The sequence below is a fragment of the Acipenser ruthenus genome, chromosome 2, assembly GCF_902713425.1.
Source record: "Acipenser ruthenus chromosome 2, fAciRut3.2 maternal haplotype, whole genome shotgun sequence".
Taxonomy (NCBI): domain Eukaryota; kingdom Metazoa; phylum Chordata; class Actinopteri; order Acipenseriformes; family Acipenseridae; genus Acipenser; species Acipenser ruthenus.
This window is the reverse complement of record NC_081190.1, coordinates 64995638-65009937: the sequence shown is the minus strand read 5'-3', so window position 1 is coordinate 65009937 and position 14300 is coordinate 64995638. Positions and strand designations below refer to the sequence as shown.

The following is a 14300-nucleotide window of genomic DNA, read 5'->3' as shown; positions in this document are numbered from 1 at the left end:
ATGACTTGGGTAAATAGTTATCCTGTATCATATGTAATGCTGCCTAAAACTAGTGTTTTCTGTGAAAAACCTGTTACACTAGATTACATTGTAAGTGGCCTTTCCAATGCTATTACCCTCATTCATCATTTTCTTTGAAAAACAAAACTTTAAAACCTACAAAAAAAATATAGCAATTATTTTTTTCATAAAGGAAATGTAACACAGAATGACATAACACAAGGATTTTGCTGTTGATAAATGTATTTATTTTAATAAATTCACAGTCTGAACAGAGTCTGTCTTGACAAAACATAATTTAAGATAATTCAAACTGTTTCGATCGCGTTAACCTCCTCCTGGAGCTGGAGCTGGAGCTGGAGCGGGGGCGGGGGCGGGAGCTGGTGCTGGAGCTGGAGCTGGAGCAGGGGCTGGAGCGGGAACAGGAGTCAGAAAAGAAAGCATTCGAAGGAGAGTAAGTAAGGAAGTCAGATCATTCCCTTGTGATGGATTGGATGGATTGAATGGAATGGATGGGTAGGATGGAATGGATGGATAGAAAGGAGGTGGATATGGTCTGAATCTGAAGCCCTGTGGAAGAAAAATAAGAAATAACTAGCATACAAGCATACAATATGAGTTCATATATTATTATTATTATTATTATTATTATTATTATTATTATTATTATTATTATTATTATTAATATTATCATCCAGAAGATGGTTTGGAGAATAGCTTCTGAATGTCATCTACTTTGTAGCAGAAGAAGGAGGCAAAGTCATCAGGTGTAAAGGATGAGAATTGGGGAGGGTGGGGGGGTGAGGAGAGAGGAAAAGGTGGAAAAAGTCAGTGGGGGTTGTTAGAGGAGGACAGGAAGATAGATTGATTGTAAGAGATTTTGGCAGCAGTGAGGGCTGTTGAGAAGGAAGAGAGGAGGGAGCACTAGTGGACTAAATCAGAGGGTAGCTTGGATATACTGTTATATTGTTAATACTTGAGTTTCAAAATCCAACTACAAGTGTTTATTTTATATAGTCCATCTGCACTTTCATTCAAAAGAGGGAAAAGGCTGGAATTCTGATAAGTTGCTATATAACTGACTGATATAGTACATAACATGATACATGAATTACTTTATTTTAATCATATTCAGTCAAACCCTTTAAGACGGTTACACTAACCTGGCAAAATAAGCATTCAAACGCACTATCATTATTGATAATTCTGTTCTGACCTGTGGACCTGAAATACAGTACTAAGCATAGCTTTAATTACAACTGTGTCTAATAATAATAATAACCGTATACCAGAAAATCTACTAGAGTACAACTCATTATAAAAATTAAAAACCATAACTATGCTCATTGCAGTGTTCTGTATACTGTATTGTGTTTGGGTCTAAACATGTCAACACTGTACACCAACCTACAGTTCTTACCTCTATGACTGAAAAATGTGATTGAGATTAATCAGAGTGTGAGAAGAACGAAATAACACGTGATAAAGTCAATTATTATAGTCCTGCAAATTTTTAACCATCTTTGAACACCCTGAATTGTGTTATTGCACTTGAAATGTATTTGCTTACGATTGTAAGTCGCCCTGGATAAGGGTGTCTGCTAAGAAATAAATAATAATAATAATTTTATATTAACCAAAGTGGTTATCATGAATTTGCCATGTTGAATCCTATTATATTCTGTCTCTGACAGAGTATTATTAAACAGGTTTTACTGTAAAAGCCTCTGGTGTGTTGAGTGTAAAACATTGGCAAGAAGTAATACTGTATTGCACTCACTTCATGACTTGCTGACCGCTCTTCGATGTGGTGGTCCTCAGAAACCTTTTAAACAGAAAAAGATCTTCATGAACAGCAATTCACAAGTCACTTCACCATGTCATTGCAATTTGCTGTGGCTGGACTAATCTAGATAACAAATGATAGCTACAGGAAATTTAATTGAATAATGAAGGCTTATTAGAAATTGGGGGATTTGTAAAAAAATTACAATCTCTCAGATCAAAACCATGTGAATTCCATTAATTTCATTCACAATTGAGGCATTTATAGTACTGTATATATCTGTTTTGAATGTTTTTGAAATTGGTAGAACCTACCGGAAGACAGGAACAAAGACCCACCAGGCCGATCAGCAGAATCACAGTCCTCATTGTGCAAAACGATTCTGTAGGATAAAACAAAATTAATAATCATAATAAAAAAAATGTCCTGGGAACAAAATATTACTGTGTTGAGTATTTGAAACTTTAACAATTTCTGCCATTATTTGCATGTGTGTATTGCCTAGCATGATTGTATCATTCAGACCTGTAAACCTCATTGTTATGGTATACTGTTTTGTATTATATATTTTCTCCATTTTAGTATTTAGTTGCCACTATAAATTTTAAATAACTTTAAACAAGAACTGACAATTAAAACTTAGAAATCTAAATACAAGACAGTCAGATTAATACAAAAATGATTTACCTTTTTTTCCTGAACAACGTAGTATGTAATAAAATATTCTCTTATTACCTGCGATCTGTGATTGCTTCAAGTTTTTTTGCAATTTATAGTTAACTTAGAAAAATCAAGAACCAATCAGATCACAGTTATTGTATAGTCTTATGATTCATATATTGTGAATGATAATTATTTAGTGGGATAAAACAGATTCATTACAATTATATCAAACCATGAACTCTGAAAATGTGTTGCTTAAACATTAAATAGCAATTAGTTTAAATCCGCTGATCTATGATATTAGTCAATAGCATCTATATATTTCTCAATTACCTACAGGTACATTCATTGTAATTATCTATTACAAAACATGAAACTTCCCATCTGCACTTCTAAAACAACTAATGGCAAACTCAGCTAAGTCAAATGTTTTCGTCAACCCTCCACATACTGTACTGTATGTTGTTAAGATTTCCATTACACGAGAGTAGATGTTAAAACTTCATGCTGAATTGAACTCGGCTCTCGCCAAGATAAGCACCAAATAAGACGTAGCTTTACAGTAAACTAATGTGATCCATCTCTGTCTGTCCATTTGTGTTTCCTTCCATATGATGATGTAGATCTCCTACTGTCTGGTGTTGATGGCTAAAGTGTAATGCTGGCTCCAGGGATCAGATTATTTGCCTCCCTGGCGCATCAGCACACACAACGGCTGCGATGCTGGCACCGGGGATCAACCACAGTGCGGTCTCCCCAGCGCATCAGCATGACATCCATCTGGATTGAGCGACCAACATCTGCCAGCATTTTCCAGTCTCTTGCAGCTTCCAGTTGTCCTGGCCGAGGATTGGTTTTAACACCTTTTCTTGGTGGTTGCTCTCCTGGGCGGAGGAATGTTGTCTTTTGTGTGTAATGTTTTGATGGACCTGGTGGCAACTTATTGGTTATGTTACGCTTGTCTTCCAATGCTAAGGCCAAACATTGCAGCACCTCGTCATGGCGCCAAGTAAACCGTCCTTGGCTAAGAGCCACCTTACATCCTGTCAAAATGTGCCTTAATGGTGCAGGTGATGAACACAAAGTCCTCTCCTACCCAGAGGTTTAGGTTCTGTGGTGATGGGAGAACATCATATGTTGACCTGATGAGGAAACTGATCCTGCTCTGTTCCATTGACCATAGGTCTTGCCAGCCAATCTTGTGTTGTTCCACACTCTCCCATCTCATCCATTCTCCCTGCTTGGCCTGGGAAACGGCCTTTACACACCTCATCCTCTCCTCCTGCTTTTGCACCTCATTGACTACCAGCTTCCTCCGTTGAGCTGGGGCTACCTTGTGCCATGTAGGAGGAGCTGAACTGAGACCAAGACCCCCTCTTCCATGGTGAACTTGCCCTATGATATCACCAATTCGAAGGGCAGCCTTTGCATCCTCCACAGCTTTCTTTGCCGCCCACTTTCTTCCAGTTTTCAACACAGGTGCTGCCTCCCTTATGCATTTGTTGCGTGACTCTACTAATGTCATTTCCAGTCTGACCTTGGCGCACTTAAACTCCTCGGTTAGAGCGGAGACTGGTAGCTGCAGTATTTCTTTACCATAAAGTCCCACTCTGCTGAGGCAGCATGGAACTCCCAACCATTTCCTGCTGTATGAACTGATTAAAGCTTCAAGCTTCTCTACTGTTGTCAAAGACACCTCATACACAGTCAGTGGCCACAGCAACCTCGGCAGTAGACCAAACTGAAAGCCCCAGAGTTTTAGTTTGCCTGGTAAAGCGCTGCTGTCTATGCTCTTCAACCCTTCCACTGCTTGTTGTCTAACTTCTCCCACATGAACTGTGTCCTTTAGATCCCCGTCATACCATCTCCCAAGACTTTTCACTGGCTTCTCAGACACTGTTGGTATTGCCTCATCATTAATGAAGAACATTTTATCTACTACTTTACCTTTAATTATAGAGATGCCCTTTGATTTAGTGGGCTTGAATTGCATTCGTGCCCATTCAATGTTATTGGTTAATTGGTTAAAAGTGAACCATGTTCAACAACATTTATTTGACCCAAAATAAGAGTTGCTTGAGAGGTATGAGAGGCCAGTGTTGTCTTTTAAATCACTAAAAAAGGATCTTCCCAGTTATTTCCACTATGTCCCGGCCTGCAAGCTGAGGTCCACTGACTCAGGCCTGCTGCCTGACTCAGAGTGCTCGTTTAGCTTCATGGCCCTGACTCTCTGGAACTCTCTCCCAGCTTTAGCACGTGCAACTCCCACTATCGCTTGCTTCAAATCAACTCTCAAGACCCACTTGTTCTCTCTTGTTTTTAATGTTCTCTAAGCCTGGTATCTGTTATTAGCTGTTGTCTAAATTGCTATTTCAGGTTTTTTACTCCATCTTATTCATATGATTCTGCTTGACACACGCATCCACAATGTTTAGAATTCACATCCTAGCCTTTTATTTAATTTATTATGCCTGTATTTAATGTATTTGCATTGCTTTTTAATGTTGTATTTAATGTACTATGCCCTGTATTTCACTGTATTTAATGTATTATGCATTGTTCCTCACTATCTTGTAAAGCGCTTTGCGATGGAGGTCTACTATGAAAGGCGCTATATAAAATAAATATTGATTGATTAATTGATTGATTGATTGATTTATCATATCTTTACTGATAGATCAGAGGTACAAAAAGATATTTTAGAACCTGGATGGAGATATATTTGTTTAAAAAAAATGGTTTGATTGAATAGAACTGATTGTACAAAGAGCTTTCGTGTTGGAAGTGAGGCAGAGAGATCAACAGATGGAGAGTTCAGAAGTCGACAGACGTTTATCCAGGTGCCAGTGATGACAGAAAGAAGCTCCTACCAGCTGGTACACCAGGGTGTAACCATTAAACTGTCCCTCTGCAACACTCTGCCCTTTGGGAATGTAACAAATACATCAGTAAGAAACATCACATAGAGCTTAATACGGTATTTCTTACATCTATTAGGGCAAGACTGTTGCTGGTTACTTTGAGACCTGTATTGAGGCCATATTGATATTAAACTTCTGAGTTTTAAAAAGTCACCGGCATGTGGTGACTAAAACAGAAAAGGATATACAAAGTGAATATAAATAACAAGCAGGATACCTTAGCTGTGATACTTTATACTCTTTCCCAATTGCTGTTAAAGTCTTTATCATATTGCAAAATTAAGTATAGGACTTAACATGATTGTGGGATACTGCAGCTTTAAGATTATAGTGGTAATTAATTAATATCTACTGCTAATCTGCCTTTTGTACACTCACTGAGAAATACTTGAGAAATTATTGCCACAATGCCCTGAGATATTCATAATGGATAAGACTATGATTAGCAAAAATTGGCTGGCCTCATTTTTTCACATCTTGCAAGTTGCACAAGATTGCACCATGACAAACCTGCCCTGTAATTAGAAATAGAAAAACTGTTTGTTACCTAAACAAATGCTCACAAATGGGCTAATATCGAACCATTTATGTTCTGGCTTTCAGATTAAACATAGACTTCTAAAGTTTAACACCCAAAGATATTGCACATTTTAAAGTTAAACTTGAAAAACTTGGTTTTTGAGTGGATAAAATCCATGTTTTTTTAAAACAGCTTTTCTGATTGAGGCTTTGTGCTGTTTGTTTATCCAAACTGTACATTCTATTGTTATGGCAAGATAACAGCATTTGGAATCCCAGTGAATTCAAAATGCCAGAGAGATTCCAAAACTGTAAAATCAAATGTGACAGAGGTGCAACACCTCCTCAAACAGCAGCATACACAAATGGGTTAAAAGATTGAAGACATAAAGGAATTATTTTTAATATGTAACCAGACTAAGCCAGTTCAGTGCGATAAGGGACAGAACTAAATATTAATTTCATAATATATATCAGGTTCTTTATATTTTGAGGGTACAGCAAGACAGAATGAAAAAATAATTCAAGGATGACAAAACAAAAAGTTTACAGCAGTTTATTTTTAAAAAAAATTATGTGTGTGTGTGTGGGGCGGGGGGGTGGTAGTAAATATTTCAAAGTATTCAAACACTCAGATTAAAATCTTTAAACTAAAATTCCCCTTTAAAGCCTATGCAGCACATTGGAATGGACGAAGAGAAATACGCCGCCCCCTAGATACATATACGGTGCCTATAGAAAGTCTACATCCCCTTGAACTTTTTTAACATTTTTTTCCACTTATCTACACACCATACTCCACACTGTTAAGGGGAAAAAAGTTTTTATTGAGAAAAAATTATAACTGAAAACTGAAAGATCATAATTGGATAAGTCTCCACCCCCCTGAGCTAATACTTGGTGGAAGCACCTTTGGCAGCAATTACAGCTGTGAGTCTGTTGGGATAGGTCTCTACCAACTTTGCACACCTAGATTTGGCAATATTTGACCATTCTTCTTTACAAAACACTGTTCAAGCTCTGTCAAGTTCCTTGGGGAGCGCTGATGGACAGCAGTCTTCAAGTCATGCCACAAATTTTCGATTGGATTTAGGTCTGTGCTCTGACTTTGGCCACTCAAGGACATTTACCTTTTTGTTCCTTAGCCACTCCAGTGTAGCTTTGGCTGTGTGCTTTGGGTCGTTGTCATGCTGAAAGGTGAACTTCCGTCTCAGTTTAAGCTTTCTTGCAGAGGGTAGCAGGTTTTCCTCAAGGACCTCTATACTTTGCTCTATTTATTTTCCCTTCTATCCTGACAAGTGCCCCAGTCCCTGTCGATGAAAAACATCCCCATAACATGATGCTGCCACCACCATGCTTCACAGTAGGGATGGTGTTCTTTGGGTGATGTGCTGTGTTGGGCTTCCGCCAAAGATAATGCTTTGCATTTAGGCCAAAAAGTTCCATTTTAGTTTCGTCAGACCACAAAACTTTTTGCCACATGGCTACAGAATCTGCTGAGTGTTTTTTTTGCATATTTCAAACGGGATTCAAGGTGGGCTTAAATGAGTAATGACTTCCTTCTTGCCACCCTACCATACAGGCCAGATTTGTGGAGTGCTTGGGATATTATTGTCACATGCACACTTTGACCAGTCTTGGCCATAAAAGCCTGTATCTCTTGCAAAGTTGCCATTGGCCTCTTGGTAGCCTCTCTTATCAGTCTCCTTCTTGCTCGGTCATCAAGTTTGGAGGGACGGCCGATCTAGGCAGGGTCTTGGTGGTGCCATACATCTTCCACTTCTTAATAATCGTCTTGACCGTGCTCCAAGGGATATTCAAGGCCTTTGATATTTTTTTATACCCATCCCCTGATCTGTGCCTTTCAACAACTTTGTCCCGGAATTCTTTTGAAAGCGCCTTGGTGGTCATGGTTGACTAGCAGAGGGAACCTACAGGAACTACTGAATTTATCCTGAAATCACGTGAATCACTTCAATTTAACACAGGTGGAGGCCACTTAACTTGGTGTGTGATTTTGAAGGCGATTGGTTACACCTGAGCTAATTTAGGATTGCTATTACAAGGGGGGAGGACACTTATCCAACCAAGCTATTTCAGTTTTTATTTTTAATTCATTTTCTACAGATTTCTAGAATATTTTTTTCACTTGGAAGTTGTGGGGTAGGATGTGTAGATAAATGAAAAAAAAAAATTCATGGATTTTAATTCCAGGCTATAACGCAACAAAAGGTGAAAATTTTGAAAGGGGGTGTAGACTTTAACAACTAGCACCCAGCCCTCCCAATGATGTTTTCCCCCAAAGTCCAGTGCTGAGTAGTCTGTTGCAGCAGCTCCAGTCGCAGTTCCGTGCTTCTTCTTTAAATCAGTAGCGGTCTGCTGCAGTCAGCTGGACGAGGGGCTCTCAGGCTCATTAAGATTATGGTGCTGATAAAATAAAGACAAACAAAAGAGAAATGTAACTACCCAGTGTAAAAGGGGAGATCTGGACTGACTGTCTGGCGCATCCGTATTACTGCAGGTAGAGGGCAGCAGTCTCGTGGGATCCACCTGTCGGTCATGGCGATGACACAGAGAGGTGGGGAAGAGGGTGTGTGTGCTTTCCCTCTCTCTGAGTGGCTGGGGGGCGGGCCTTGGGAGACTGCTCGGCCCATAAGAACTGGCTTGGTTGTGCACTCGGGTGGCCGTGTTGGTGGAAATACAGTGTCGCTGGCAGAAGAGACCAGAGTGAAACAAGGAGCAGGCGAGCCCGGCTGAGGGGGCAGACTTTCATGAAAAAAAAAAAAAAAAAAATTTCACAGAGCAATATAAATAAATACATACCCGAGGGGACGTGTGAAGATGTACGGGGAACCCTGGCCAACCCCAGTGTATAGGCACAACTGAGTGTAGGACGGAGACCCGTGCTGACCAGCTTAGAGGCAGTGGGGGCACTGCATAAGCAGCACTTTTGTTTGTAGTTTTATTACTGTGTTTTATTTTCCCTTTTTCTTTCGCCTTCTGTTTTCATTATTATTTTTGAGCACTTGAAGGTGCACGGATTGGGATACCTGTGTTGGTAACTCCGTGGTCCTGGTTTACTGTCGGCAGTATCCAGACCACGGACAACAGCGCCCACTGCGGGCTAAACTAAATAAAAATAAATAAGTAAAATAAATAAATCTGGGCACCTATGCGGTGTTTGCAAATGAAATCTTGTGTCTCCCATATCAGTGAATAACCCCCTCCCTTCCACACCCAGACGCAGCTTGTTTTTACAGAAATCACTAAGCAGCAGGCAAACAAGTTAGATTGCTAATAATAATATTGTAACAGATTCCAGCGGTGGAGCAAAGATTGAGTATGTGTATAAAGATGAACAGGTGCTTTTATTCGGAATGCACACAGGTCAGGAACCGACAACACACTACAACCTCAACCTGGCCAAGCTCTCTTATATACAGCTCAGCCGGACCTGGCTGGAGACAACCAGGCATTAAATAATAAACAAAGTAATACATTTGTGTAAATGAGCTCAGAAAACACACCTAACAGATCCAGACATAACGCAACGAATGAGAACTAACACACTCAGTCCACAGTCCAGGGACAACACCCCCGTTCCTGCTGCAGCTGCTGCCTCTGACTGCACAGCACTGAACGGTCCTGCCACCACTCTGTTACAATATTCACATGCATGCACAGTCAGTAACACTGTTAACACAACACCCAGCTTCTATGAAGCAGCCAAGCTCTCAGTTGTACACCATCTCTGAGCCCTCTCCTTGCCAAGGCAACCCTGTGCCGATCACCACAGGTCTCTGGTCAGTATCTCTCTCGTGGGTTGCTTCTGTAATTAGTCAGGTCACCATATCGTCTCCCTGGGGCTGAAACCTTTTTTTACCAATCTTGCTTGCCCCACTCCCATTTCGTCTGGGACCATGTGTCTTACTCCATTGTCGTCTGCCTTGGAGCTGTGTGCGTCGCTCCTGTTGTTGTCTGTCTGGTTCTGTGTGTGCCTCGCTCCGTTTCCTATGGCTAGCTAGATAACACCTTATGACAGGGCAGAGGCCCAGCACAGTTAAATATGTGTTTTTGTGGCTGGCAGCCATATTACAAATTGCTTCTTCTGGCTAAGAAATCTTGTAGTTTTGTATCATAGCACTTTTGCACAATAATGTGAAGATAAATCCCTCCAGTGAAAAAAAACAATATGTTTCACAGTTAAGCAGGCATATTAGTGCTTCTAGAAAAATGGATAAACTTGAGACACCACACACTTATCAGCTTTAGTTTCACGATCATAATAATAACGCACCTACCTTAGTTTTGTAATTAGCCCTTGGCTTAGTGACAAACATAGCATGTTGGATTGTAATATGATGATGGCTGACTTTACCTGGAGAAAAACACAAGGATCCCTGTGAAGTATAGGGCTTGACCACATTCAGTAGGTGACTGCAGCAGCTTCACTGGAGGAATGAATTAACATGATTTTTTTTTTTTTTTGCTATTTCCGAAAAACAAATGCCAAAGTCAATAGAGTTTGAAACATTTAAAACAGAAGTAAACATGCACATTGCTATAAAATAAATCAACAGCCAACACAGAAGTTAATAATTTATTATTATTATTATTATTATTATTATTATTATTATTATTATTATTATTATTACTAACAACTGTCTCACACAGCATTTGTGTTTTAATCATAATTGTGGATGTCTTCTTCTGTGTTTACTACTCATGGCTGCTAGGCTGAAGCTCCAATGTGCCCCTTACTGCTGCTCTCAGGCTGAGCAGTTTACGAGTCTCAGAATGCGAGTATCTTCCACGTATCTGTGGGAGCGCCTATTTTTAGCTAAACCTCACCTACTTTTAATCCTGCCTGCTCTGAAGCGCATAGCTGTGCTCCAGATGTGTGCGCACTTTTCTCTCTCTTAAGCATTTAGTGCCAGTAAACCTCCGCAGGAAGAAGGTTACAGGCACTGGAGCACAATCCGAGATTCATACACTTTTCTATGAGTGGGACGCATTCTTGATTTCCTATTTCATTTGTTTGGACTACATACAGATATGTAATCCATACATTTTATCTTAAGGCATAATAGATTTATTTTGTGTTTTTATTTTAAGCAAGAGAACTAAATATACTCCCTGTATTATACCATGTTGTTGACTTTTCATATGGATGATATATCCTCCTACAGTATTTCATCTCCATACCAACTCGGTGGTAGTGGTGGTTGTTTTGTATGGTGGATTTTAGTAAATTCAATGGATGAATTTTTCTCATGTCTTTGATATTGTTACTTTATAAAATAATGCTAATTTCTTCTTATTCTCTACACAAATTCTCAAAGGGTGCAGCTGAATTATATTTGTTGTTAAAGTAAACATGATTATGGAACACTGCAGTTTTAAAATGACTTGGGTAAATAGTTATCCTGTATCATATGTAATGCTGCCTCAAACTAGTGTTTTCTGTGAGAAACCTGTTACACTAGATTACATTGTAAGTGGCCTTTCTAATGCTATTGCCCTTGTTCATCATTTGCTTTAAAAAAAATCCTTAAAACCCACAAAAACATATATAGGAAATGTTATACAGAATGACTTAACACAAGGATTTTGCTGTTGATGATAAATGTATTTATTGTAATAAATTGATAGTCTGAACAGAGTATGTCTTCACAAAACACAATTTAAGATAATTCAGACTGTTCTGATCGCGTTAACCTCCTCCTGGAGCTGGAGCTGGAGCTGGAGCTGGGGCGGGGGCGGGGGCAGGGGCGGGGGCGGGTGCGGGGGCGGGGGCAGGGGCAGGAGTCAGAAAAGGAAGCATTCGAAGGAGAGTAATTAAGGAAATCAGATCATTCCATTGTGATGGATTGGATGGATTGAATGGAATGGATGGGTTGGATGGAATGTATGGATTAAAAGGAGGTGAATATGGTATGAATCTGAAGCCCTGTGGAAGAAAAATAAGAAATAACTAGCATACAAGCATACAATATAAGTTCATATATTATTATTATTATTATTATTATTATTATTATTATTATTATTATTATTATTATTATTATTATTATTCAGAAGATGGTTTGGAGAGTAGCTTCTGAATGTCATCTACTCTGTAGCAGAAGCAGGAGGCAAAGTCATCAGGTGTAAAGGATGAGAATTGGGGAAGGTGGGGGGTTGAGGAGAGAGGAAAAGGTGGAAAAAGTCAGTGGGGGTTGTTAGAGGAGGACAGGAAGATAGATTGATTATAACTATTCAAACAAACTATCATTATTGATAATTCTGTTCTGATCTGTGGACCTGTAATACAGTACTAAGCATAGCTTTGATTACAATTGTATCTAATAATAATAAACCTATACCAGAAAACCTACTAGAGTACAACTCATTATAAAAATTAAAAACATAAAAAAAACTATAACTATGCCCATTGGAGTGTTCTGTATACTGTATTGTGTTTGTGTCTAAACATGTCAACACTGTACACCAACCTACAGTTCTTACATCTATGACTGAAAAATGTGATTGATATTAACCAGTGTCAGAAGAAAGCAATAACACGTAATATAGTCAATTATTATAGCCCTGCAAATTTTTAACCATCTTTGAACACCCTGAATTGTGTTATTGCACTTATAAAATGGAGCCCCCACCCCTCCCAAAGTTGTCACGACAATCAGGTGGAATGGTTCTGACCTGTGCTGGTATGGTGACGCATCTGCACAGGTTGGAGCACATGTTAGCCAATGAGATTGCTCCATCGATTATTGCTATTTTATAATAACCAAAGTGATTATCATGAATTTGCCATATTGAATCCTATTATATTTTGTCTGTGACAGAGAGTATTATTAAACAGGTTTTACTGTAAAAGCCTCTGGTGTGTTGAGTGTAAAACATTGGCATGAAGTAATACTGTATTGCACTCACTTCATCACTTGCTGACCGCTCTTCGATGTGGTGGTCCTCAGAAACCTTTTAAACAGAAAAAGATCTTCATGAACAGCAATTCACAAGTCACTTCACCATGTCATTGCAATTTGCTGTGGCTGGACTAATCTAGATAACAAATGTATTTTTTATTTTATGCATTAGTAACTCAGATGAAGATATTTAAGTGTCTTATTTCGTAATTGTCTGTATATTGATAGCTGCAGGAGTTGTAATTGAATAAAGAAGGCTTATTAGAAATTGGGGGATTTGTAAAAAAAATTACAATCAACGCAGGTGAAAACCATGTGAATGCCATTCACTTCATTCACAATCGAGGCATTTGCAGTACTGTATATATCTGTTTTGAATGTTTTTGAAATTGGTAGAACCTACCGGAAAACAGGAACAAAGACCCAACAGGCCGATCACCAGAATCACAGTCCTCATTGTGCAAAACGATTCTGTAGGATTAAACAAAATTAATAAAAAAAATGTCAGTCCTGGGAACAATATATTACTGTATTGAGTATTTGAAACATTAACAATTTATACCATTATTTGCATGTGTGTATTTGCCTAGCAATCATTCAGACCTGTAAATTTCATTGTTATGGTATACTGTTTTGTATTATATATTTTCTCCATGTTTTTTTTTAATAGTATTTAGTTGCCATTATAAACTTTAAATAACTTTAAACAACTGACAATTAAAACTTAGAAAGTTAAATACAAGACAGTCAAATTAATACAAAAATAATTTACCTTTTTTCCTGAACAACATAGAATGTAATAAAATACTCTCTTATTACTTGTGATCTGTGACTGCTTCAATTTTTTTGCAATTTATTCTTAACTTCGAACAATACACAACCAATCAGATCACTGTTATGGTATAGTCTTATGATTCACATATTGTGAATGATAATTATTCAGTGGGATGCAGCAGATTCATTAGAATTATAACAAACCTTATGAAATCTGAAAATGTGTTGCTTAAACATTAAATAGCAATTAGTTTAAATCCGCTGATCTATGATATTAGTCAATAGCATCTATATATTTCTCAATTACCTACAGGTACATTCATTGTAATTATCTATTACAAAACATGAAACTTCCCATCTGCACTTCTAAAACAACTAATGGCAAACTTAGCTAAGTCAAATGTTCTCTTCAACTCTCCACATACTGTACTGTATGTTGTTAAAAGTGAACCATGTTCAACAACATTTATTTGACCCAAATGAAGTCTTTAGCAAAATCAGAGTTGCTTGAGAGGTATGAGAGGCAAGTGTTGTCTATGCCATCTTTTAAATCTCTAAAAAAGGACCTTCCCTATTATTTATCATGTCTTTACTGATAGATCAGAGGTACATGGTCAATGGTGATCCTGGTGGACCAATTCATTGTAGGATTAATATTAAAAAAAATAAAACAAATAAAAGCTATTTTAGAACCTGGATGGAGATATAATTGTT

General features: G+C 38.4%; 1 protein-coding gene across 2 annotated transcripts; it reads right to left on the bottom strand.

Annotated features, from left to right (window-relative positions):
- Positions 1–234: 234 nt before the first annotated feature.
- LOC117408420 (uncharacterized) lies at positions 235–13659 on the bottom strand. Of its 2 annotated transcripts, none has more exons than XM_058999163.1 (4): positions 13585–13659; positions 13216–13283; positions 12820–12864; positions 235–570 (listed from the first exon to the last, which is right to left on the bottom strand). In XM_058999163.1, the coding sequence occupies exons 1-4, from the start codon at positions 13601–13603 to the stop codon at positions 328–330; spliced, it is 375 nt and encodes a 124-aa protein (XP_058855146.1). In that variant the 5' UTR covers positions 13604–13659; the 3' UTR covers positions 235–327. The 2 variants fall into 2 exon arrangements, with proteins under 2 accessions (XP_058855146.1, XP_058855149.1); XM_058999166.1 differs by lacking the exons at positions 12820–12864; positions 13216–13283; positions 13585–13659 and adding exons at positions 1781–1825; positions 2101–2168; positions 2474–2520.
- Between the last annotated feature and the right edge of the window lie 641 nt (positions 13660–14300).